Genomic DNA, 24803 nt, shown 5'->3' on the forward strand with positions numbered 1-24803 from the left:
TGTATTCAGAGGGCTTTTGGGAACTTAAAAGATTAGTTTATGGAAGTGTCCCAAAAAGTTAATACATGTTGTGAAAGGGTTTTTATCTATCGGAAATCTATGGCATTTATCATATACTGTGTGTGCCTTTCAGTGGGACGACCTGCTCGAGAGATGGGTAGCTACGCTAGACGTAATCTTCCCTTGATGTCCAAAAAAAACGACAGATAGTTAAATTGTTTATTTTACAGCTATCGGCCGTAGCAACTTTAAAATACATATTAGTTGACCATATCCCATTCAATCTCGCTGTAACATATTTGGTGAAAATGCAACTGCCATTCAACTACAATTCCCAGCAGGACTAATCGCGACGCCAAACACGTCATATATAGTCGACGTCCGGCCGCAGCTCGGGCGCCTCAGTTTCCATCATCCGCCCTACCTCTGACTTTAATTTAACGTATGTGTATTTTTTTAAAGGAAGTTAATGACCAGGAAGGTATATGAAGACATAAGTTATATTTGAAGACAAAGACTACGATGGCCTCGCCGTTGAAAGTGTGTATAGTCGGCTCAGGCAACTGGTGAGTTATGCAAACTGTCATAACCTTCTGTGATGGTTATCATGCTATTATCATGGTTATTATCATGGCATTATTAATTATGGTTATTGTCATGTTTTTTTATCATGTTATTATCATGGTTATTATCATGTTATTATCATGATTATTATCATGGAGGGATCTCCATGATACAGCATCTTTAACTCACTAGATTGCACATACACACCAACCAATAAATTCTACCAATTAAGTAAATCAGTGTCAGTGATGTCATTGTGAAGTACAGGTGAGTTTCACTGTCACCTCCTCCTCTGATTGCCATGGTTACAGGGGCTCCGCCATAGCGAGGATCATAGGGGGGAACGCCAGGTCCCTGGAGCGCTTCGCCACCACGGTCAAGATGTGGGTGTTTGAGGAGAACGTCAACGGCAGGAAGCTCTCTGACATCATCAACACAGAGCACGAGAACGTCAAGTACCTGCCGGGTTTCAAGCTGCCTGAGAACGTGGTAGGGTGAAGGGGGGGGGGGTTGCTGTAAGCTCTGTGTGTGTGTGTGTCCGCTGTAAAGAACCGGTAGAAACTCTTCCTCTTCTCTGCGTATTTACTTAGTGTGATGTGTTTGTTGGACCTTTTCCTAGAATCTTTATTGTCATTGTACACAAGAAATTAGCATTTGCATCTGCATGTGACCCATCACTATACCTGCAGCGCTAGGAGCAGTGGGCAGTGCTCTTCACTAGACGCAGCAGTAGGAGCAGTGGGCAGTGCTCTTCACTAGCTGTAGTGCTAAGAGCAGGGGGCAGTGCTCTTCACTAGACGCAGCAGTAGGAGCAGGGGGCAGTGCTCTTCACTAGACGCAGCAGTAGGAGCAGGAGGCAGTGCTCTTCACTAGACGCAGCAGTAGGAGCAGAGGGCAGTGCTCTTCACTAGCTGTAGGAGCAGTCTCTTCACTAGCTGTAGCAGAAAGAGCAGTGGGCAGTGCTCTTCACTAGCTGTAGCAGAAAGAGCAGTGGGCAGTGCTCTTCACTAGCTGTAGCAGTGGGCAGTGCTCTTCACTAGCTGTAGCGCTAAGAGCAGTGCTCTTCACTAGCCGTAGCGCTAAGAGCATTGGGCAGTGCTCTTCACTAGCTGTAGCGCTAAGAGCATTGGGCAGTGCTCTTCACTAGCTGTAGCAGTGGGCAGTGCTCTTCACTAGCTGTAGCGCTAAGAGCAGTGCTCTTCACTAGCCGTAGCGCTAAGAGCATTGGGCAGTGCTCTTCACTAGCCCGTAGCGCTAAGAGCATTGGGCAGTGCTCTTCACTAGCCGTAGCGCTAAGAGCATTGGGCAGTGCTCTTCACTAGCTGTAGCGCTAAGAGCATTGGGCAGTGCCCTCACTAGCTGCAGCAGTAGGAGCAGTGGGCAGTGCCCTTCACTAGCTGTAGCACTAAGAGCAGTGGGCAGTGCTCTTCACTAGCTATAGCAGTGGGCAGTGCTCTTCACTAGCTATAGCAGTGGGCAGTGCTCTTCAGTAGCTATAGCAGTGGGCAGTGCTCTTCACTAGCTATAGCAGTGGGCAGTGCCCTTCACTAGCTATAGCAGTGGGCAGTGCTCTTCACTAGCTGCAGCAGTAGGAGCAGGGGGGTAGTGCTCTTCACTAGCTGTAGCGCTAAGAGCAGTGGGCAGTGCTCTTCACTAGCTATAGCAGTGGGCAGCGCTCTTCACTAGCTGCAGCAGTAGGAGCATTGTTCAGTGCTCAGTAGGCAGGAGTATTACCCTGTAATGTATGTTTTTTTTGGTCTTTGTCTTGTGGGAGGTAACTGAAGCACCCAGAGCAAACCCCTGTGAACACGGGCAGAACATACAAACTCCCCACAGAAAGCCCCTCCCCCTTTCGGGGTCCAGACCGAGGGCCTTCTTGCTGAGGCAGCAGTGCTAGCCACTGTGCCAACCGCTGACTCTGGCTGACTCTGTCGAACTATGGCTGCATTCGGATAAAGCAGTGCATTTAAACGTACTGACTGTATCTCTGTACCGCTCTCTCTGTACCTCCATTTCTCTTTCTGTACTCTCTCTGTTTATCTCGCTCTCCCTCCATCTGTTGTAACCACTCTCTCTTTCTCTCGTCTTTCTCTCTCCCGTCCATCCTCTCTAGGTTGCCGTGCCGACACTGAGTGATGCTGCGGAGGGGGCGGACCTGCTGGTGTTCGTGGTTCCCCACCAGTTCATCAGGAACCTGTGTGATCAGTTGGTGGGCTGCGTGTCGGCCAGGGCCGAGGAATCACACTCATCAGGTAACCGGCTCAGGACTGTAGGATGAAATGATAACACACTGTATTCACAGCTCACTTAATAACGCCCCCGTGTATTAACAACACACTTTATTAAGGACTCACTGTTTTGAAAAACACACTATCAATTACACAGCTTTTTAATAACAAACTTTATAAATCCCAGGAGGAACATTAATTTGTCAACATACCGCAGCAAAAGGTAACCCCACTTGTGGAGAAATAAAAAGATAATGCACCAATAAATCATCCTACATCCCTACATACAATAGTAATGGCTGGGAGAAATTAAGCTTTCTGGGCATCAACGGATGCAGTTAACGAACAAGTGTGATATATTGTCATCACATTTTGTGAACACATCAAAGTTGCCCGGCTTAAACATTTTGAGTTATGAATAATTGATGCCATAATTCACATTTACAATTCACGTTGAAAATGAAATTTTCAACGTGTATGTTCTCAAACAAAAAGTTTCTAAAAACTAAAATGAAATAATCTGTGTGTGAGTCAGTGAACAGCGAAGAGGCCCAGAGGAATACTTCTTCTATTAGATGTGATGCGGGCTATAATAACAAACCAGAGTCTTCTCTGGCCCGGCGAGCTAGTCTGCGAGAGGGCCGGGTTATTACCTAGAGTCTGAATGCTGTCTAGATCAAAGCCGTGACAACACCACATTGCTTTGTTCCCCTCTCTGCTCCTCTCTCGCTGGCTATTGTGGACGCTAAATCTATGCCTCTCACCAGGTAAAATGGCTGCTTTAAACCTCTGGACCATTAAGACCAGAAGTGGGGATTGTGTGTGTGTGTGTGTGTGTGTGTGTGTGTGTGTGTGTGTGTGTGTGTGTGTGTGTGTGTGTGTGTGTGTGTGTGTGTGTGTTGTGGTGTGTGTGTGTGTGTGTGTGTGTGTGTGTAAAACCTTAAGTGAAGCAGTGTTTAGGCTTATGTTTTTGAAAACAGTAAAAACCGAACCTGACCGTTTTGCTGTAAAATCCATTACTGAGTAAATAGAGCAACGGATGGATTCCCATGATGCATCCGGTTCAGCCTTTGAAATTAGGACCAATGAGGTCAGAGCCATATGTGGCTTAAACCCCTATGACGATATGTTCCGGCTACGGCCAAATAAACGTAATCAGCTCGGCTGGCTTTATTCAGCTCGGCTGAATATCTTTTAGAATATGAGGACTTTATGTAATGCTATTTCTTGGGAGGTCTGCACTTTACAAACAACAGGGCATTTGTTCAGATAAAGCATTGAAGTCAGTCATACACGCACACTTAATAATGCGTTTAATTGACCAGTAAACGTATCTGACGCTTGTCCTTCCTTTCGTTGGGGTTCTTCTAATGTTTAGCTGGGACATGATACGTGCAGCGTTATTGTTCCTATGGCATTTGTTTGTTGAGTTCAAAAAAACAAATTTCCAAATCAAAGAACCTAAACTGGCCTTGAAACAAAGAGGGGGTAGATCAAGGGTCCAATAGTCCCATATTTTGATTTCAAAGGTAATTACACGTAGCGAACACAGCGGTGGTTATCATACACTAATTGCTGGCACCTGATCAAGAATTAAAAGTGCCCCAACATCTGGTTGCCCTTCCAGTTAGCCACCAGGGGGCAGTGTTCCAGCTAGGTATTTTCTTTATGCATGAAGAATGGCTTTTACACATGTGCTTCTGTCCAACTGCTTTTTGCGCTTCGTCTTTCTCTGTTGTACGCACACACACACACACACACGGACACACACACACACGCACACACACACACACACACACACACACACACACACACACACACACGCACACACACGCACACACACACACACATTCTCTCAGGGGATAGACGAGGGTCCTGATGGGCTGAAGCTGATCTCTGATATCATCAGGGAGAAGATGGGCCTCGACGTCAGCGTCCTCATGGGCGCCAACATTGCCAACGAGGTGGCGGCCGAGAAGTTCTGCGAGACCACCATAGGTAAAGAGGGGCCTTGCGCCCAAACATGTTTTTTTATATGATGACTTGGCAGACTTTTATAGTTCCTGCTTCAGCGTTCCGGCTGTATTGGATAAAAGACGTTGACACGTTCACAGCTGGCACGGCGAACCAAGCACCCCACAACTCTGGTCACCCCCCACCTCTGCATCACCACTGCTGATTCTGACACTTTTATTTAGTCTCCACTGATGTGGAATATGAATTCTGCCCTTTTGTATCATTAGAACGTTTGCATATCCAGCCTCTTTATCTATCACCTGGTAAAGCCCTGTAACATGTTTTCTAAAAAGTGCTATACAGATTAAGCTATTGTGTATGTGTGTGTGTCTGTGTTTGTGTTTGTGTTTGTGCTCGCGCATGTGTGCGTGTCTGTGCGTGCGCATGTGTGTGTGCGTGGGTAGGCAGTAAGGTCCTTGAGAATGGCCTGCTGTTTAAGGAGCTCCTTCAGACGCCCAACTTCCGCATCACGGTGGTGGACGATGCAGACACAGTGGAGCTCTGTGGGGCACTGAAGGTACACACACTTTAGCTCAGTCGCTAAGCAACACACAGTAACACCACAGACCAACCTCCTTGCCAAAAAGAGACAAGACAACATTGATAGGATAGGTGGATATAAATGTTGAGATATATGTGATATATATGGTAATGGTCGGTACTATGCCACCTTGTTTACTGATCGTATTCAACGTGTCTAGCAGAGGAAATGGACAGCCTATCTGGTGCGTTATCAGAACCCTGTGATTACAATCAAGCGTTATCTTAACAATCAATTCTCTTCTCTGCTATCTTTGTCACCCGAGGTATTGACGTAGGTCCTGCTCAAATATCTTTCTGCATCAATCTTGGAGGAAAGTTTTGAATCAAAATATTCAGAGTATATTTAATCACTTCTGAATAATCAGGCTAGAATCTTGTGGTGAGGTTTTTGTTTATTGACTCGAGGAGTTTCATTTCCTTCGGCGTTTATCTGTAACCCCGGCCCTGAATAATAGCGCTGTGATCTCCAGAACATCGTGGCGGTGGGAGCAGGCATCTGCGACGGGCTGAGCTGCGGGGACAACACCAAGGCCGCCGTGATCCGCCTGGGCCTGATGGAGATGATCGCCTTCGCCAAGCTGTTCTCAAAGGACGCGGACGCCGTCTCCTCCGCCACCTTCCTGGAGAGCTGCGGCGTGGCCGACCTCATCACAACCTGCTACGGTGGCCGCAACCGCCGCGTCGCAGAGGCCTTCGCCAAGACCGGCAAGGTAGAACCTATCCCAAAGTCCATGCTACAGATTGAACTTTAGTGTCGTTGTGCAGAGTGCAGTGACAATGAAATGTGTTTGGAGATCTAAATAGAAGTGCAAAAGAGCATTTAAGATGTAGTTTGAATATGGATTTTCATATGGTTCAATACAGCTGCAAAATTTAAATCAGCTAGTGAGGTATGAGCAGCATAAGATGGGTATAATGGAAAAGAACAGCATAGATGGACAGTACTATAAGTATGAACAGTAGGATAATAAATAATCAGGTGGTTTATTGTAAAGGTTTGTTGAAAGTGAAGCATGGCCCGGTGCTCCATGTTGCTATGCAGGAGATCTCTCCCTGAGTGTGTCTGGAGATGGCTGGATTATTATGTGCACACTGATTACTCAATGTGCAACTGGAGCTGGGTGGGGCTGCACACCCGAGTCCAGTCAGACTCGGCCAGGTGAGCCTCCTTAATGCAGCCATCATCCACACACATCCCCACAGATCCCTTTCCTGATTCTCCTGCTACGGCTTGATTGGTCAAGCTGTAGTCGCCGAGCCGGGAAAGGAAGCAATGTGGGATTGAGACGGATGATCCTGAAGGAGACTTCAACGATGTTGAGGATTATGGCAAATCTCAATATTCAGTCTACGAAGCCAAGGACGGTTGTTATCTGTCGCAATATGGTGGTGCGATCAGCTGACATATGTAAACATGAGGGCTTGTCCAAAATAAACCACTTCCTGTTAGTATACTGTATTGGTCCATAAAATGATTTGCTGGCCTATTAAGCCCGTTGCAGGTGCAATTGTAACAGCAGGTAAAATGGCGGTTCGAAGAAAACATCTTGCAGGAAGCTATTGAATATAGGAATCCAGACGTTATGTTGCCAATGGTGTCCTTGTGAATATTTAACAATATGTTGGTCCTTCTCCTGCCAGAGCATAGAGGAGCTGGAGAAAGAGATGCTGAACGGGCAGAAGCTCCAGGGGCCGGCCACGTCCACCGAGGTGTACCACATCCTTCAGCAGAAAGGCCTGGTGGACAAGTCAGTAGCCACCAGCTCCTCCATCGCCTTCCTCTCTCTAAACCTCTGGCTCTGCTTTTCCGTCCACATAGAGGGATGCTTTCTCTTTCCTACCTCTAACTTCTCCTTTCTCTGATTTTTTATCTCTGGACTGAGTCATGTGCAAAGATATCCCACTCAAACTCTGAGGATTTATTATCTGACGACTTACTTGTCTTGTTAGCTGTCACTATGACTATTTTCGTAGTGACAAGTGACTACGACTATTTTTCAGAATGAGTTTATCCTCCTCCCGCTACAGGGACTCTACAACTCAGCCTCTGAGATACTGTGACGCTGTGCTGATAATGATAACACCCCCTCCTGGGTCCCTTCTCTGCAGGTTCCCGCTGTTCACGGCCGTGTATCAGATCTGCTTCGAGGGAAGGGCCGTGGGGGAGATGATCTCCTGCCTGCAGAGCCACCCAGAGCACCTGTAGGGGACCTGAGGCCCCAGGGAGCCCCGCGTGCCACAGTCTGATTAACAGATCCATGGCGGCGGCTCTTTGTACAAATAACGCAACCCTTAATTGTAGCACTTGTTACCTCTGTTTTGTATTTTTTTTTCGGTGACTACGTTCAATAAGCTTACCTTTCCAGTTAAAAAACGCAAAACATTCACATTTCAATGATCAATCATGATACATTGAAGCTAATGGCGGGATGATATTAACATTTAGACCATTTAGTGTTGCAAAAACATTTGAAAGGTCTTTATTTTTGTAAGAAATTTGATATATTTGACTTTCCTCTTACTGATACGATACAAAGCAGCTTTAGAGACTAACAACACGACACAGAACCCGTATGGTGTCCTGTCCACTGCGTCAGGCTGGACAGACTGCACACCTAACACTGCCAATTTTGTTTACATGGAGTAACGGTTGCACTTGTGGTATTATCAGTATAATTACTGGCTTGTATTCTCTTTTGGGTAGTTTTCCTCAACCAAAGCCAAAAGTGAAAGGCTTTAATGAAAGTGTTTTGATACAAGTTATCATATCAAGCCTTCCCATCCTTGTATTGTATCACTTCCTTATAAATTCAGATGGAAACGGATCGTCTGAGGATAATCCCATAATAATGTTAATAATGATAATCCCAATACAGGATCCTATGTCCGGCTAAAATGGAGAACGAGGCATTACTTGGAGACAGGATAAAAAAATGTCTTTGAGCAGATTAACTGCTATTTATTTGGTGATTGACATTGGTATGTCAAATCGCTATTAGTCTTTATAATATTGAGTATTGTGTTTTACCAAGTACATCCCCATGACTTTATTCCTTCCTCCTTGTTTACATCATTATTGTCTTGAAGACAAACTGCCCCAAATCTTGGCGTTCAGGGACGAACGTCGTTCCTTGAGAATAGGTCCATCTCAGGCTTAACAGCGCTACCTTGTGGCACATATAAGGTTATGACATGTGTTGCGTATATAGCAATATAACTACTCAGCAACACCTGGCTGAACCTCCCACAGTAATGCTAAAAGTTGCAATACGGCAACAGCCTTGTAATCATTTAGTTATTGTATTGACTTAGTGTAAAGAAAGCAACACATTCTTATGCTGTGACCATTTTTCAAACTTATTTCCTGCTACAGGGTGGCCATGTGTAGTTAGAATTATTGTCTACCAACAACAATATGTCCCTGATCCCTTTCAGTGCTGTAGTGATGAGGCCATCCCTTTTGCTCAGTGGATGTTGATATACCATAGATTTAGGTCTTTCTTTCTTACGGGTACATCATGTTTAGCTACAACTGCCACTCAGGTGACCATCTTATTTCCTCCTTCAGCTTTTTAACTTGTGTAATGGCAAACCACAGAACCTAACATTATATTTGGGCTGTTTTAAATACGGTTTGTCTTAAATCAAACCATTTAATTTTGGTCCCAATTTTTTCTGACGGGATTTAATCCTCCAAAAAAAAGAATACGATAAATATTCGTATATGGCTTTCAGATACTGGTCTTGATACTTAATTTTAGATTATGGGCCGAATAAAATAGTGAAAATCTGGTTGACAATAGATAAACGCCCCATAGTTGACTCACGAAGTAACAGGATGCTTAAAGCCCAATCAAACATGGTGTTCTGAACAATGCATTTGACTTTCTACCATTATAATTAAAGCCAAAGTTCAAAGACAGAGATAAGTTGACTTTCACTTTTATTTCTGTAGGGAATACATGCTCGATATTGGTATATTATACCTGGAGAATGATATTATATAGGCATATTGCTTGTAGTTCATGTCCATTCTATTTGTGTAGGATATACTACGCCTTTCGACTAGTCACTCTTTTCTTTATATATTTGTAATAAATGTTTTTGATCTTTTCTAATTATCTTCAAAAAGTACGCAGGCGATAGCAGTTGAATAAAAACAAGATGTTTAATACATCATCCAAATGGTTCACTATTAAAACTCTGAAGCTACAAAACAACAGCACATCGATGTAAAAAAAATAATGAAAAACACGTGCAGACATGAATGCATTGCTTTAACACAAACGCTTTAAATTTAAGAGCTCCATCATTGAAGCTATAATATCCATACATTCAACAAAATGATGAATGTATCCATTTATGAATAAACACCCAACAATACTCAAGACGAGTTGCAAACCTCATGGCAAGTTCTCCCCACACTTAGGATGAAACAACATTCACAGGACACTTACTGAAATACACATCGCAATAAACACATTTTGAACAGGGAAGTGATGATAAGGGTTTTTTTTTGTTATGTTGAACACCTCATACAGTGAATAAGTCAACACTGTTTGAATAAACTTTTGTTCAGTCATCCAGATAGGGGGAAAATAGAAAATTGTAGTTTTTTTTTCCCAGATTTATATCATCGTCAAAAGAGGTTCACCATGAATAAATAAAAACTTGCGTTCGTCTTGAGTCTATAAACAGTTAGCCATCGTCTTCCTCCTCATCTCCCCCAAATGACAGAAGACTGTTATTTTTCACTTTTCTCTCCTTCTTGTCCTCCTTCTTGTCCTCCCTCTTCTCCTTCTTCTCCTCTTTCTTCTCCTTCAACTCTTTTTCCTCCTCCTCTTCCTCCTCCTCCTCTTTCTTTTCCTCTTTCTTGTCCTCCTTCTCCCCCGTGGCACTCTTCTTCTTTTTGCTGGAGCTGGCTGTGATGCCCTGGTACTTATCCGTGGAGGAGCGCTTGGCCGGCTTCTTGAACACGATTTTACCATCTGCAGGAGGCTCGTCCTCTGTAAACCAATAGGAAGCATGGCGCGTGCGTTTGAATAGCAGCACCCCTTTCCTCTTTCTCTCCAGACGTAATGCAGACTTAGTCAGAGGGACTTCTAGCTAAACTAAAACAGTAATATCAATAATGAAGTGCATGAGCAATAGTATCGGGGACAACAATTCTCTTGCAAGTAAAGCTAGAATTATATCCAATGTGGTTCCCTTTGCTGTTCCATACAAAACCAAATGGATAGGATCAACACACCAGACAGAAGGACCACGGTCTTGAATCCTATGAAGACTGCACCAGTGCACTATTAAACTAGGTATGCTGAAAATATACTTCTGAATTAAAGAAAAAGTATAATTCTAAAAGGATGAGTGTAACTACTCAACCAAAATAGTACGATCATTGACGGATGGAATAATAACCACTGAACTGCATGAGCAATACTCTCCACATTTGCCAGTCCTTCCTACCCACCTTTCTCTGAAGCGCCGTCGCCTTTGATGTGCTTCACCTCATCGGCGCTCAGGTCGCCCTTCTTCAGGACGACGACCTGCGGTAGCTCATCCTCACGGTCGCTGCCGCTGTCATCATCTAGCGTTGGCATCGCCTGACGCTGGAGACGTAACACAAAAGAGGCAATAACATTTAACGAGCTGCCGATGGTCAATATTAGGCATCCTAGTGTATGGACAATGGAGTATTGTATCATGGGTTGTGCTAAATGTTTTCCTTATTGCATTTAGGGTGCATGTCAAAGAACTGTCTAGTGTTTATTTACAGGAGGCGATGGGTTGATTGTAAATGTGATTATCCATAATAGAGATGATGTGATAAAGTCCGACACGCACAGCAGCTAACGCTATGTAGCGTGCAAGAAGGACACACACCTTCGTATCGACGTTGGGTCCTTCCTTGTATCCGACATCACTCTTGAATTTCTTTAGAAACGACGGTTCGGTGGGTTTCACCCAAGATATATCACTTTTCTTTATGTTCTTATTCATTGTAGTACTAGGCGCGTGAAGCAAGAACAGATTAAGCAGAACTAAACGTCATCAGAGTGCGCTTCCCAAAAATATAAAAATAAATAAGTCACGTGATTTGAGATAGCAATGTGATTGGCTGCCAGTCTAAGGCTTGCCTGGCGTGGACCAAGGAAGCGCTCGCCGACAAGACGTACCTGACAACGATGCATGGTTTCCTATGACCGCATAACCCCACGCACTGTCCTTGGAATATGATTTCTGGGGATATTTACGCTTTGCTGGCCGGCATTCTTGGAGCCGTAGCTTCTTCTTCTGCTAAACTGTCCCTCGGGGCGGATTACCTGAAAGACATGTGTGACACAGGGATGAAGAGATGGACCACTGAGGACCACTGGAGCAGACACGCTGAGGAGGAAACCCCCTGTGACTGGGTAACTCACACCTTCTGTGTATTGTATTCATATGGGCCACATTACACATGGAGCTATGTATATTTTCTATTGCAAATATATTCGATGCTATTGTGAGTTCTTCACATTTCGTTTTGGTTTAGTCTTAGTATTTCATATTTATCTTTTGTTTCACAGTATACTGCCCTCCCGAATGCATATATATCGTTTACTAACGCATAACGTTAAAGTATGGGAGCCACACTAGTATTTCACAGTTATTGGATCTATGTGTATTAATATATCTCTGACGTCCGGGTTCATCCTCAGCTCCACATTCCTCTGCGCTTGATGTGCGGAGGTCTGCTGTTCACCTGCAATGCTGTGATGTGGACGTTCTTCTCCAAGGCGCTTCGCCACTGCTCCTCTTCCGCCAGAGCCACAGTGACCACCACTGCATCAAACTTTGTCTCTTCTGTAAGTTATGTACTAACTATAAAAGCGGGAGTCAATAGGCATCCATAAAGTGTGATCTGTAGTAGTCACACATCTGTATAACCTTTATTCCTTTTACAAGTTCAACCATCAGATTCCTGCACTGGCCTATGTTTTGTTATGAGACTATGAATGTTTGTGTTAAGAGACAAGACCAGGCCCGACTCTGCCTTTGTGCCCCCTAGTCAGAGAAACGATCAAATTCATGATTCATGTGTAATGACCTATTTATTCAATAAGATACAGCAGGTAGAACCAGTTTTAGCCGATGACGAGTACCAACATAATGGAGTTTTCAAGATAGTCCGGAAACATGAAGAAGGGCCTCCATCCCAACCTCCAATAACTATCTCATTCTTTTTTTGTCGCTGTGTTTCCCTCCAGGCGGTCCTAGGGAAAATGATTTTCGGAGAGACCCATGCGGCTCTGTGGTGGGTAGGGATCTCGCTCACCCTCTCCGGGCTGCTGGTGCTCCATGAGTCCACGCCCCAGATCGTATCGCAGGAAGACGGCAAGAAAGACAATTGATGACACTTCCCAAAGAGAACACTGTTACAATGTGATCCCCTAGAGACCAAGCCAAAAGAGAAGGGTCATCAAAGCACAAGGCTAAAATGATCAGCCGCAATCTGAGCTTAATCACATTGTATAAGGATATGTGTCAACGAACATCAAGTACTACCAAAGCTAAAACGACTGCCTTGCAATGACATTAAATCACACTAGTTGTGGGAACTTTTGTTCTATAATGTATGTCTCTTTGCTGATCCATACATAACTACAGGGATAGGATCAGAATCACAATCCTATCTCCCATGAAGAGCATCGACCGTTTGACATGCTCAAGCGCCGGTCCACTGTTACTAGATAAGCTGTCAAATATATACACAATAAATGTAATATATGCGTGTGAAAATGTTGCTCATATATTATGCAATATACATTCACCTGTGTGTACGAAGATCTGTATTCACGTGCATGCATTCCAATAAGCACTATGGAAAGTATTTTCTATGCAATACAAACTACTGCCATTTACACCATACAAAGAATGTCACTGATTTGAATTCCTGATCAAATAAATGTTTGCATACAATCAAGAACTGAGAAGTAATGTCAATGTTTGTAGTGTATTCAAATCCAATCAAATCCATGAAAATTATCCAATTTAAGTAATATATTCTCCCACAATAGAAAAAGAAAAAAGGAACAGCTGGTAAATATGACTTCACTTACTGAATTTATTTGTTAAACCCCAGACACACATGCTTGATAAAAAAACATGTCATTCATAATTATACAGTAAACACAATGTAACATAAAAGGTCCCAAGACATATAGCGTTCATTTTAAAAGCCCTTTTCTTACACAATTAGTATCATAAGTCGAACAGTACAAGAGGGTTAGGAATTTAAAATACAAGCACAGAAATCGACAAACGGAAAGCTGAACATTAGGCAAACCCCAACCCCCCTACAATCACTCACTAGTCCATGCTTTAAATTTGCTCTACCAGACTTTTAAGGCACACGGTGATATCAAAATCGCGGCTCAGTGGCTCGTCCATTAATTAATCATGCCTTTAGAGCTGTTTCTGGTCAGTGGTGTTCCCTGAGCTCCAGGAAAAGTGTTGACAATTCAACCACTTCCACCACAAAATCCTTTGGTTCTGGTGCTAAGAATGCAGTCCATACACTGGCATCATCTGAAACCCAGGCGCGCAAGCACAGTTCTATTAACACGTCAGCCTAAACATCTTGGTTTCCTTGTAGATTTATTGAAGCTCTGAAGCTTTAAACACCTTCTCTGATCGTGTCTGTTCTTCTAATGGACGGCTTGAGCTCTGAGGCATATTGTTGCACTGTAGTGGTGTCTGTATTCCAACGACGATACTTCTTACAAATAGCTGCATTTTCTACAGAATCGTGCATCCAAGAAATTGGACTCATCTGCCTCCAATTCTCACTTTGAGGGTCTAGAAACCAAAATGATCGCCGCACGATTGCACATGTGTTAAGTATACAAGATGACTAAATAGTCCTTCAAAATATAATTAAAAGCAGCGAAGGCCTTGTGGCGCTACTAGTACAGTGGAATCTCTATGATGTCCTCCTCAATGATCTCCCCCTGTGGGACCTCCTCCAGGACCTCCAGGGGCCTCCTCTCACAGCGCAGGCCGCTGAAGGGGCTGCACCAGGACAGGGAGAAGGGCCCGCCGCACGCTGCCTGCATGGCCTCCCAACACGGGACCTTATCCCACTTCCCGGTCTCTCCCTTCAGACGTTCGATTCCCTGGAGAAGAGAGAGAACAGGCAGTCAGAGAGGGTGCAGAAGATGCACATGAAGGAAGCGTGTCCTCTGCATGCACAACGACTACTAAAAAAAGAGACTGAAAAAAAAAAAAGTTTTCTACTGAGCTATTTCTTTTCTCCACCAAGTATAAATTATAAATACATGTTGGGAATGAAATATTGAATTTAGGCTGACTAAAGAAACATGGCAAATTTTTAATAAATTCACATAGATTTATGTTCCAATGCCAGTCACATGCAAATTATGATGAAGAATGAAGGCATCTATCATTAGTCAACTGGGCACGGGGGTAAAAACATTTTGGCATGCATCATGCCATTATGCAGTTTTAAAAACACTCATTAAACTCACGTTTGAATGAGTCTACTGTCCAAAACAGACAAGGAAAATGAAGACGTTGGATGTTTCATAGACCCTCTGCTTTAGACTTGCATGCATATGTATGGAATGTATGTTAAGTAGGACAACTAGGGTGATCTCTGTTCCGAGCTTACCTCTGTCTCTTTACCAGCAAACCTGCCAGACAAGTCTTAACAGGCTGGCTTGCTGAAGAATCTACCAGGTCATCAAGTTATCAATCATTCAAAGCAAGTGCATGAGTCGTTATGTAAGGAGGGCAAAAGAGAAAGAGATCCCAGAGAATAAAGTGCAGCATAACAGACAATGAGAGGATGAGAGTTGTCCATGAAGGGATAGACAGAAGTTGGAAAATTCAGGGGAGTTTTATACAGGGAAGGTAGAACATGGAGGAGTCTGTTGCATCAGTAAAGAGGTGTCTGTTCAGATGGATGAACAGGACACAGAGAGTAAACTATGCATTGCACATCAAATGGTTCCAAACAATACATCAGGCTTTTATGCTCCACGCGCACGCACGCGCACACACACACACACACACACACACACACACACACACACACACACACACACACACACACACACACACACACACACACACACACACACACACACACACACACACACACACACACACACACACACACACACACCAAGAATAATTTATTCTTTGCACATGTACTCAAAGTTCTTCAGAATAATTATAATTAGAAATGTTTAAAACATAAAAACACCAATATCTGCTACAGCACTCTCACCAATCACTGGCAAAACTCAGCAATAGCACACCAGCAGAATAATCACCTACAAAAAATATGTCCTACCATGAACCATGCAGTCAAATAATTAAAGAGATACGCACATCATACAAAAACAGAGTAAAACAAAGAAAATGAACTGTTGAACAGAGAGAAGTTGGCGAGATAAAAAGTAACAAAATTATTTAAAAAGTGCAAGTCAGCCAAGTAGTACATAAGGGGCACTGTGTAAGATTGAGAAAACTAATAACATTAAAAGATAAGACTTTGAAAATATATAGATTTTGCTGTGTTCTAACCACACAATGTAACCTGTCCAGCTAGGATAGTTTTCCATTATCTTGACCTTCCCTAGTTGATTTATGGGCCTTAGATCAAATGGGAATCCTCCTAATAGGTCACAATAGCAAAATGTGAATTGACGGTAATAAACAATTGGATTGACTATTAGCACATTTACACAAATTCAACCAAATTTTTACTAGACATGAAAAATACAAAGTATATAAACTCAGTGTACTTGTAAACCACTAGAGGCCCAGCACTATAGAATCTTAAACAGCGCTCCTTTAATAGTGCAGATAGTGACAGTAAGGTTTAATAGTTAAATGCTTGAACTGGACTGTTACAGTGAAGTTACACAAACCAAGACCATCCCTGTTTCAGTCGTACGCGCCGAAATTGTGCTTCAAACAAACAGGTTCACTTGTCAGTCGTTGCGGCTGAAAACGATTGAATGAGATATCTGTTAAAGATCTGCTCTTTTTTCCCTCAAAACAACGACTGTTTTGCGCTTTTGACATCCAAATTAACTCAGTCCCAACTAATCACACATCCGGAAAAAAGAGACTCCTTTCAAGCAAAAAGAAAAACACCCTTTGATTAAACTTTGATGATGAGATTTAAGTGGGCCTTGCTTGCATGCAATTAGGTGTTCCAATCGACGTGTCTCCATTATGCCTAATGAAAGGAAAGGTATTGCTTGATGAATAACTAGATGGCCTGGGGAATTTATATGTTCATCAGTCGCAAGAATGTTCTGATAACAAAACAGCTAAAATGAACACCTTAAGAAACAACATCTGCTCTGTTAATATGATGGCCGTGCTGTCGCTCGACTAACGATTGATAAAATACAAACACGCAAACGTTTCAGAGCTGGGAATTATGGAGGAATGTCAAAAACAATATCACAATTTTAGTTTCATGTCTGCAATTCTACCAGAAAACCTTTCACACGCAGAAAGGGGTTTCTTTTCCTCTGCGACTCTTCCCAGTGAAGTCTCTTCCCCTCTTTTAGAGCGGAAAAATAAAATGAAAAGCATGTTCTCATCAGCATAAGAAACACAGGAAGGAGCTGTCCGTGGGTAGTGTAGCGGTCACAGTTCAGTGATCAGGTTCAGCATTTGGGAGCAGCAGGCGTAAATGAGCTGGCTAGTCTTGGCCAGCTAGGCGGGGATTGGTTGAAAGGGGTTTGGTTTAGTTTGGTTGGATGGTTTCAGCTTGCCAGCTCCTCTTACTGAGCTCTCGGTCTCTCTCTCTCTCTCTCTCTCTCTCTCTCTCTCTCTCTCTCGGTCTGTCTCTCGCTCTCTCTCCCTCTTTCTCTCTCTCACACCACATACTGGTAGGTTTCAGCCTTCCCTTGTTCGGGCGTGGCGAGGGGGCTAAACCACAATATGGAGAACGGATGTCCGAAAACCGCCCGCATGTTCATCCATTTATTTTTTTTAGCCCATCTTCTCTCTTCCTTTTTCAACTGCTCTATGCCCTGAAAACAAGAGACAACGCAACTTCAGTGGGTGGACTTCCAGGGGGGCGCCCCAAACGGGTGACCGACCACACACATCCCTGAACCGCTTCATCTCGGCTTTACACTAGGGCCGGACCAATATGAAGATGAGTAGAAAATATATTAAATAGGAGATGTATACATATATACAAAACATAGTCATTAACCTATTGAGTGATTTTTAGTGCATACATTGTCCGGGTCAAAGTTTCTTTCTTTCCATGTTATTTCTTATTAATTTTATAGCCTGTTTGATATCCAGACAAATTGGTAAAGATTACAAATTTTCTGATTGAATTAAATATTCTACAATTATTTTGTTTTATTCCACTACCACCTACAATTAGTCAACATAAAATTCATACGAGTATACTGTACTCACCTCTAGTAAAGATAAAGAGTGTCTTTCAAGGTATTGTTTGTTATTCTATCACAACCTTGTTCACGTTCACACTCTAAGTACTGGCCTATCGGTACAGTATTGGTGTAATTCACACCAAAGCCCTGATTTAGGCCTGATAACGGCCCATAATATTAGCCTACTGATAAACTGGTTGGTTGGGCCCAACTTTGCAACCTTTGACAAAGGTTGCAAACACAATGAGTGGATAAAAGAAGGTGTGCAGGGTATTTCAATCACCAAGAACAAGACCCACTCTGATTTACTGCACAGTATTGATTTTACGAACAGATAAGCGTACAGGCCGATATTGATATGAAATTAAATTCATAGATATGTCATAGAGTTGCAGACAAAAATAATTTGGCGGCAGGAAGAAGAGATGCTTCAGGGTTTGCTTCAGTCAGCTTGGTTTTGACAAAGCGAATAAAGAAGGAAAGCTCACAAACGAAACACACAAGTAGACTCTTCACACTGTTTGGGAGATTAATGACTTATAAAGTATTTTGCCATTAGCGTGGCAATATACTTTAAGAGTAAAATACAAAAAACAAAAGAGTAACCCCAATTAACAGACTGATCAAGTAAGGGCTCCTTGGATTCTGGAGCAGTAGCGACATGCAGGGATAACTTATTAGCTTGTCTATTACGTTTTCATAAGAGGGCCAGTGTTCGCAGTTTCTTCTTCGTTCAATTTAATTTGAGGTTGAATGTCTCCCCATTTAGATAAAATATTTTTTTCGGTTGGGTTTTTCATTTAGAATATCAGGTATATGGTTATAAAATTCACACTTCAGGATCACAGCGTAGGAAAACTCATTAATAGGCTTTGGCTGTGACAAATCAAGCATAATCAAACCTGTAACAGCCTGGAATCATGCATAGCTGTTTCCCCAAATAAGGCAGGACTTCTCCTAAGACCAAGAAACCATCTGTGATTAAACGTTTTACCAGAGAAAAGGCTGTGCATTCCTTTCCCTTTTAGGGACAATGAAGAACTTGAACTTCAACTTGCATTCAGTTCCATCAGAATTGAATGTACCTTCTGTACGACAAGGACACAGAAAATAAAATGCATGGAACACTGCAGCAAAGCAACATTGTGTGAAATTCTGTGATTATAATAACTCGCTCAGCTATTCATTTTAACATATGCCAAAGTTTTTCACTGATACTATTATATTTGTGATCCTCTCTCACAGTCAGCAGATGATTGGATAAGCATGGAAATAAGAACATTATTTTGTTCAACTTTTTGTGGCTTTGTCTTGGACATCACCGTCTACACAGCTTAGTGAAACTGATTTTCCGTTTCATATTAATCATGACTTCAGTAACGACACTCAAGCCCTTCAGATCCGCAGTCCCACATCTCCATATCTGCAAGCTACAGAGGCAGCGAACGGTCCGATGCACATCTAAGTGCTAGGGAATAAAAGATGGAGGAGAGAGCAGGAAAAAAGCAGGAAAGGAAAGACCACAGAAGAGCCTCGAATCCTTCCAGACCCGTGGAGTGTGACGGTGACTGACGGTCCGGTGGGTACCGATGGGGTGGATGGTATAGAGCCGTGGAGTGTGGGCGTGACTTACGGTCTCGTCGGTACAGATGGAGTGGACCTGGGTACCGAACATCACAGAGGTGAATATGAGGAAGAGGAGGGCCTCGAAGCACAGGAGGATGAGGAGGATTACTGTGGCCGGGGGGGAGAAGGAACTGCACTCTGGAATGCACAGGGATGGGAGTGGGGAGAGGGAGGCAGAGGGGGAGACAGAGGGGGAGACAGAGAGAGGTCAGAGGGTAACAGGATCACTTAAGGAGGTCCTACACAACCTAACTGTTCTCATGGCCTCACAAGGAGATGGACGTGAATTAGAGCTTGGCTCGGCCCAGAAACACAAGCCGGAGCCTACCCCCTGCAGCTTCTGCCTGAGTCTGGCATTCATGTCTAAAACCAGACACTTGGATTAAAAATAGTAGTAAAAAAAAGATGAACTGGTGATTATAACATTATTGATCCATGGAATCATGAATACGATCGATCCACGGACTCATGATGAATAGCCTAATACAGAAGTGTATTTATTACCTTATAAACTAACCGATCACAGTGATTGATACATAAGGTTTATTGAAACAATGTTATAATACATATAACATTCTGATTATTCGAACCAAATAGCTTACTCCCCAGTCCGATTATAAATAAAAAAACAACACTTCTATGACCACGAGATCAAACTACCCAGCCACAAAAATCGAACCTCTAGTGTGAACGAATCTTGGCTGAATCGTGACAGCTGTTTTTATTAAAAATCACACGGTTGATTAAACCCTCTATTCTTGCAATGGCCTTGGACCAACAAAACAATTACAAAAATATTATTTCAGGTTGCAAGGAAAGGGCAGGTTTTTCTTTTTCCATTTCCTGCGATTCATTTCGGTCCAAATCTTCAGATTTTCTCCCAAACCTATCTCTGACCTGACCACTTAAGACAGCGGGCGCAATAACAAAGCCATACAACAATGAACAGCTGAACAATATGCAATTTGGATAAGCAATTTGGCCAAAAATATATATGAATAGACCAAAATTAAAGAAACACTAAGCAGGAAATGTTGAGGGTGAGAGATGTGAGGAGCACAAAAAAACACATTGACAAAACACATGGAAATACAGACACGCATGAAAGTACACACACAAGGACTCAAAGGGCTCTTTACTACACATGCCGCTATGCTAACTAGGCTACCAGGTATGACTGACCTTCAGACAGCTGGCTGCACCACAGCCAGGTTCCAGAAAGAATAGAACATGCCAGGACGGACGCAAAGCAAAAAGAAGAGTGAAATGAAACAAAAAGAAAGACGAGAAACCTAACAGAATGGGGGAGCGGGATCTGCATAACATAACTCAGGCAGGTGTAACGGTTTTCATTAATCGAGAAACTACAATGAGGCTGAGGCCTTCTGAGGAACAACAACAAGGTGGTGGGGAACATAAATATACTCACTTGTCCAGTCGTCCTCAAAGCAGTAGAGGAAATGGAACACCACCATTGTCAGAGAATGGAGGGAGATGAGTGCAATGTACATCTGGGAAAGAGATACAGGAAATCATGAGGGCCGCTTTATTACACTTTGTTACAAGTTAGTGGCAAACAATGGATGGATTAATCTTCATTCAGAATTTCTTCATTCAAATGTATCATTTGTGTGATGAAGAGTTTTTGCTTTGATGTGACCCAACACTTGAACACAAATGTATAAACCATCCAACCTAATTGCCCCAGGATACGTCTTTAGGGGCAATTAGTGCCAGCAGGGTGCATGGTTCCTTCATTAGCCGTAATCCAATTTAATCAGAAAGCTATTTACAGCCTCAACAAAATGTTTTCATTTAAAATTGTAATTTATCAAATTGAATGCAGTCGAAATAATATTATGCATTTGAATTATTGATTATATTATGCAAAGTAATATAATCACTTTTTATATGAGGTGTGTTTGCGTATGTGCGTGATTCTGTGGTTTTGTGGCTAAAGACAGACTCTATTAATACTTAATACAAGATATTACAAATGCCTTAAGTTGAAGGAACATTTAAACTTCGAGATTGCAATTATAAAAATAGTAAAATACGACCAATCACACTAGTTAGCTATCGGTCAATCGCAGAACCCATCAACTGACAACGGTTCAGCCTCAAGAGGCCGGGGCCGGGGTTTTGGGGCCTCTGGTTTAGCCACCAAGCCAGGACTTCCTCTTCCATGCACCGGTCAATGTTATTACTCCGATAAGCAACTGGAGACGTGTGAATGGAGTAGGACTTGAGAGACGTCGCCAGTATCGGATTGTTTTGGCGTCAGAAAACATTTAATCTAATCTCCCTAATAGGATATTTTCTTTTGGATACATGGATTTATGCAGGATGGATATATGCAAATATCCATAAACGGATATCTGCATATCTATACAGATATCTTTTTTTAATGCTATTAAAAGGGCAAAATCGTCATCAGACAATAGCCAATGGGTTCCAAGATGCGTTTTGGACAATGCATCCTGCTTCTTTTGCTCTCCATATGGACTTATGTCCGGATACAACCAAAGCCCTCTGAAACATGATTGGTCAATACTAATCGGACTATAATTGCCAACAGATTCTGCATTCATATGCAGAAATCCATTTATAGTGATTAGGCTACTTCAGGCATTGTATTCATATAAGGACCATATTATGATTTGAAATGCTAAGCAAGCTCCTAACGTAGACATCTAGTTGTAGAGGAAATTATGAGACTGATGAGATCTGTAACATAACCAACAAACAAACAACTTTCTTTCTGGGCAAATAATGTGGCTGTGGAACTACTGGACTGTGAACCAACTATGTGAAAACTATTCAGGGTGTCTTCTGTGTTAGACACTTACAGTGAAAAGCACAAAGTACTTCTGGTTGTTTTCCCCGACGCAGTTGTTGACCCAGGGACAGTGGTGGTCCATTTTCCGGATGCACCGCTTGCAAACACTTTTGAAGGATGAACACGACAAAAATACTAATTATTCATGCACTGCACCACATCACTGATTGCCAAAAGTAGACTTTCTTGAGACTAAAGTATGACTAAAATAATAATACATTTGCACCTAATCTGTTACTGTGAAATACTTTTTCAAAATGGAAGTTTTGATGCTGACTTGTGTGATCCTATGGTTCTCCCTACCTGCAGTGGTGAGCTCGGTCTGGCTTTATGCTACAACATTTGGGACACTTATAGACCACCTGGCCTGGCTTTAGCTGGAGGCTCTCGATGTACTCCTTCGTAGCGTTTCCTTTTGGCACAGCCCCCTAGCAAGGACCAAAAACATTGTTAGGCCCGTTTCTGAAGTGGAATGGCTTGTGGGCATCGACAGGCATCAAACTGTATGAAACATTCACAGCCAAAAATGTGTCCTTACTACGAGGATGCAACTTTACAAACAGGTAATAATTGTAATTGTATTTGGCATCTGCGGCTTCGGTGGACCAATTTCTAACCACTGTATCTGCATCTCATTTATCCTTAAAAAAACATTAATTATTTTTTACTATTATTATTATTTGTTTAAGTTATGTACTTTGTATACGTGCAACGCTACAGCCACCAAGAACCCCCTTCAACACCTATCAGATCATCATCAACGCTCTCCTGTCCCACTATAACGGACCTGAGGCCCAGCATGATCACCGGGCGTGCTCCACACTCACAGGATCGGTGCACATGGCCCGGAAGTGCGAGGCGAGGGCGAGGAAGGCCAGGCTGTTGAACACCACGCCGTTGATGAGGCTGTACGTGAGGTTCTTGGAGGGCAGCAGCATGACAAACACCACCACGAACTCGGCGTAGAGCACCAGCATCCAGGTGATGACCGCGCAAACAATGCCGCAGGCGTCCCGGATGAACCACATGGCTGAGGCTGAGGAGGAGGTGATGATGTCCTTGGAGATGGGGATGCGCTGCTCGGCCTGCAGGTAGCCGGCCCGGGACTCCTGCCGGGACTCCGCTCGGCCATGGTCCCCCCGGCCGTGCTCTCCACGGCCGTGCTCCGGGTCCCTGCATCGGTGCACCGGGCTCTTCATGCTTCATTCATCCACACCGGCCACTCGCGCCGCCCGCAGCCACTCCAGGCACAGCTGGCAGCGTTAGGGGAGCAGGTTCTGGCTCACTTACCGCATGCTGGGAAGAGACAGGGTCGGAGGAGGAGATTAAAAGGAGACAGGCAAGGTGGTTTGCAGAGGACAGGAGGGATAGACCTTTCCCTCCAACTGAGATAAACCGATCCTAACTACATAAAAAAAATATGTACTGTATACACATGTCGGTTTTGACCAATAGCTTGCCAAAAAGACCCTGGCCTCTACATTAAACCTCTTAAAGTAACATAATTGTGTGTATAAAGGTGCCTTAAGGGGCCGTGCTGTATGCAGGTATTATAACACCTTTGTAATTTTTCTACCATCTTTATATTTATTTATTTTTTTGGCTGCAGAATGCGCTGTTCCACTTTGTCGGACAATAAAGTTTATCTTGCATCGTGAACAACCAGGGACTTCTTAGAGCTCAGTGGATATCAACATCACCAGAGGTCAAACGCACAGAGAGAAGCAGCCCATGCCACTGCTGCATGCCTCTGCAGTCTGACTCAGTGAACACATACTGCTGGTGGTGCTGGGAAGGCTAGCTCGCCTGTTAGCCACGTTGGTCAAGTATCAAACGATGACCAGCACTGTCATCCCGGATAACGCATCGATATCGGGACAGACCGTTAGCACTGGTAGCGATTAGAGAGGCCATCCCGGTTTTACCTTAGAGTCCATGAGTACCAGGAGACAGTATATAAAAAGGAGCTTTAATTAGCTTGCTGGCTAACTAGGTAACGTGTGTGTGAGCGAGATCTCACCTGCGTTCACCAGCGGCTCTGTCTCCTCGCTAACAATTATAAAGAAAACCGTCAGGCAACGGATGTTTAATCTTCATGTGAACGTTGTAATGTCTTTAAAAGTTGCAGCAGGACCTAATCCAAGGCATTCGTTTCGTTGTTAGAAAATCGCATTCTCCTTCCTTGCTAGTGTTTAACGCACCAACCCCCCCGGCTCAACCACAACACATCGTGACGAATGCGGATGTGAACACCTGTTTTTAATTAGGAGTAGGTTCACTAACGTTGAAGATGATGATGCAAAGGTTGAGGCTTTGTGAAGGCAAAAAGTTTAATACATCTGACTCAGTTGAAATGTGCATTCTATTTTATTACATGAATAAATAAGTATGAACTATTGAAATCTCCTCAGGCTTTGCCTGCGGCCCAGTGAGGCATCTCCAATTCATTAAAAACAACTCAGAAATCGATGTTAAAAAAAAATGATATTCACCTTTTTTTGGTACAGGATTAAATGTATGATTTCATATTACACACAATAAGGCAAT

General features: G+C 43.1%; 4 protein-coding genes across 6 annotated transcripts; 2 read left to right on the plus strand and 2 right to left on the minus strand.

Annotated features, from left to right (window-relative positions):
* The first annotated feature begins 355 nt into the window (after window positions 1-355).
* gpd1l (glycerol-3-phosphate dehydrogenase 1 like) lies at window positions 356-9273 on the plus strand. 2 transcript variants are annotated; one of them, XM_030369806.1, is made up of 8 exons: window positions 356-566; window positions 876-1053; window positions 2678-2833; window positions 4652-4790; window positions 5213-5325; window positions 5822-6061; window positions 6993-7099; window positions 7461-9273. In XM_030369806.1, the coding sequence occupies exons 1-8, from the start codon at window positions 523-525 to the stop codon at window positions 7555-7557; spliced, it is 1074 nt and encodes a 357-aa protein (XP_030225666.1). In that variant the 5' UTR covers window positions 356-522; the 3' UTR covers window positions 7558-9273. The 2 variants fall into 2 exon arrangements, with proteins under 2 accessions (XP_030225666.1, XP_030225665.1); XM_030369805.1 differs by having other exon boundaries at window positions 2678-2815; window positions 4700-4790.
* Window positions 9274-9500: 227 nt separating this feature from the next.
* On the minus strand, window positions 9501-11427 carry kiaa1143 (KIAA1143 ortholog). Its single transcript, XM_030369807.1, has 3 exons — window positions 11235-11427; window positions 10822-10960; window positions 9501-10357 (listed from the first exon to the last, which is right to left on the minus strand). Exons 1-3 carry the CDS (start codon window positions 11349-11351, stop codon window positions 10050-10052), a joined length of 564 nt encoding a protein of 187 aa, XP_030225667.1. The 5' UTR covers window positions 11352-11427; the 3' UTR covers window positions 9501-10049.
* Window positions 11428-11470: 43 nt separating this feature from the next.
* On the plus strand, window positions 11471-13320 carry tmem42a (transmembrane protein 42a). The gene is made up of 3 exons (XM_030369808.1): window positions 11471-11764; window positions 12053-12199; window positions 12602-13320. Exons 1-3 carry the CDS (start codon window positions 11585-11587, stop codon window positions 12743-12745), a joined length of 471 nt encoding a protein of 156 aa, XP_030225668.1. The 5' UTR covers window positions 11471-11584; the 3' UTR covers window positions 12746-13320.
* A 114-nt stretch (window positions 13321-13434) lies between these two features.
* Window positions 13435-24486, minus strand: zdhhc3a (zDHHC palmitoyltransferase 3a). Of its 2 annotated transcripts, none has more exons than XM_030369802.1 (7): window positions 24277-24486; window positions 23084-23552; window positions 22560-22684; window positions 22267-22363; window positions 20847-20928; window positions 19425-19555; window positions 13435-14509 (listed from the first exon to the last, which is right to left on the minus strand). In XM_030369802.1, the coding sequence occupies exons 2-7, from the start codon at window positions 23453-23455 to the stop codon at window positions 14300-14302; spliced, it is 1017 nt and encodes a 338-aa protein (XP_030225662.1). In that variant the 5' UTR covers window positions 23456-23552; window positions 24277-24486; the 3' UTR covers window positions 13435-14299. The 2 variants fall into 2 exon arrangements, with proteins under 2 accessions (XP_030225662.1, XP_030225663.1); XM_030369803.1 differs by lacking the exon at window positions 13435-14509 and adding an exon at window positions 15234-17413.
* Window positions 24487-24803: the final 317 nt, after the last annotated feature.

The sequence above is a fragment of the Gadus morhua genome, chromosome 11 (assembly GCF_902167405.1).
Source record: "Gadus morhua chromosome 11, gadMor3.0, whole genome shotgun sequence".
Taxonomy (NCBI): Eukaryota; Metazoa; Chordata; class Actinopteri; order Gadiformes; family Gadidae; genus Gadus; species Gadus morhua.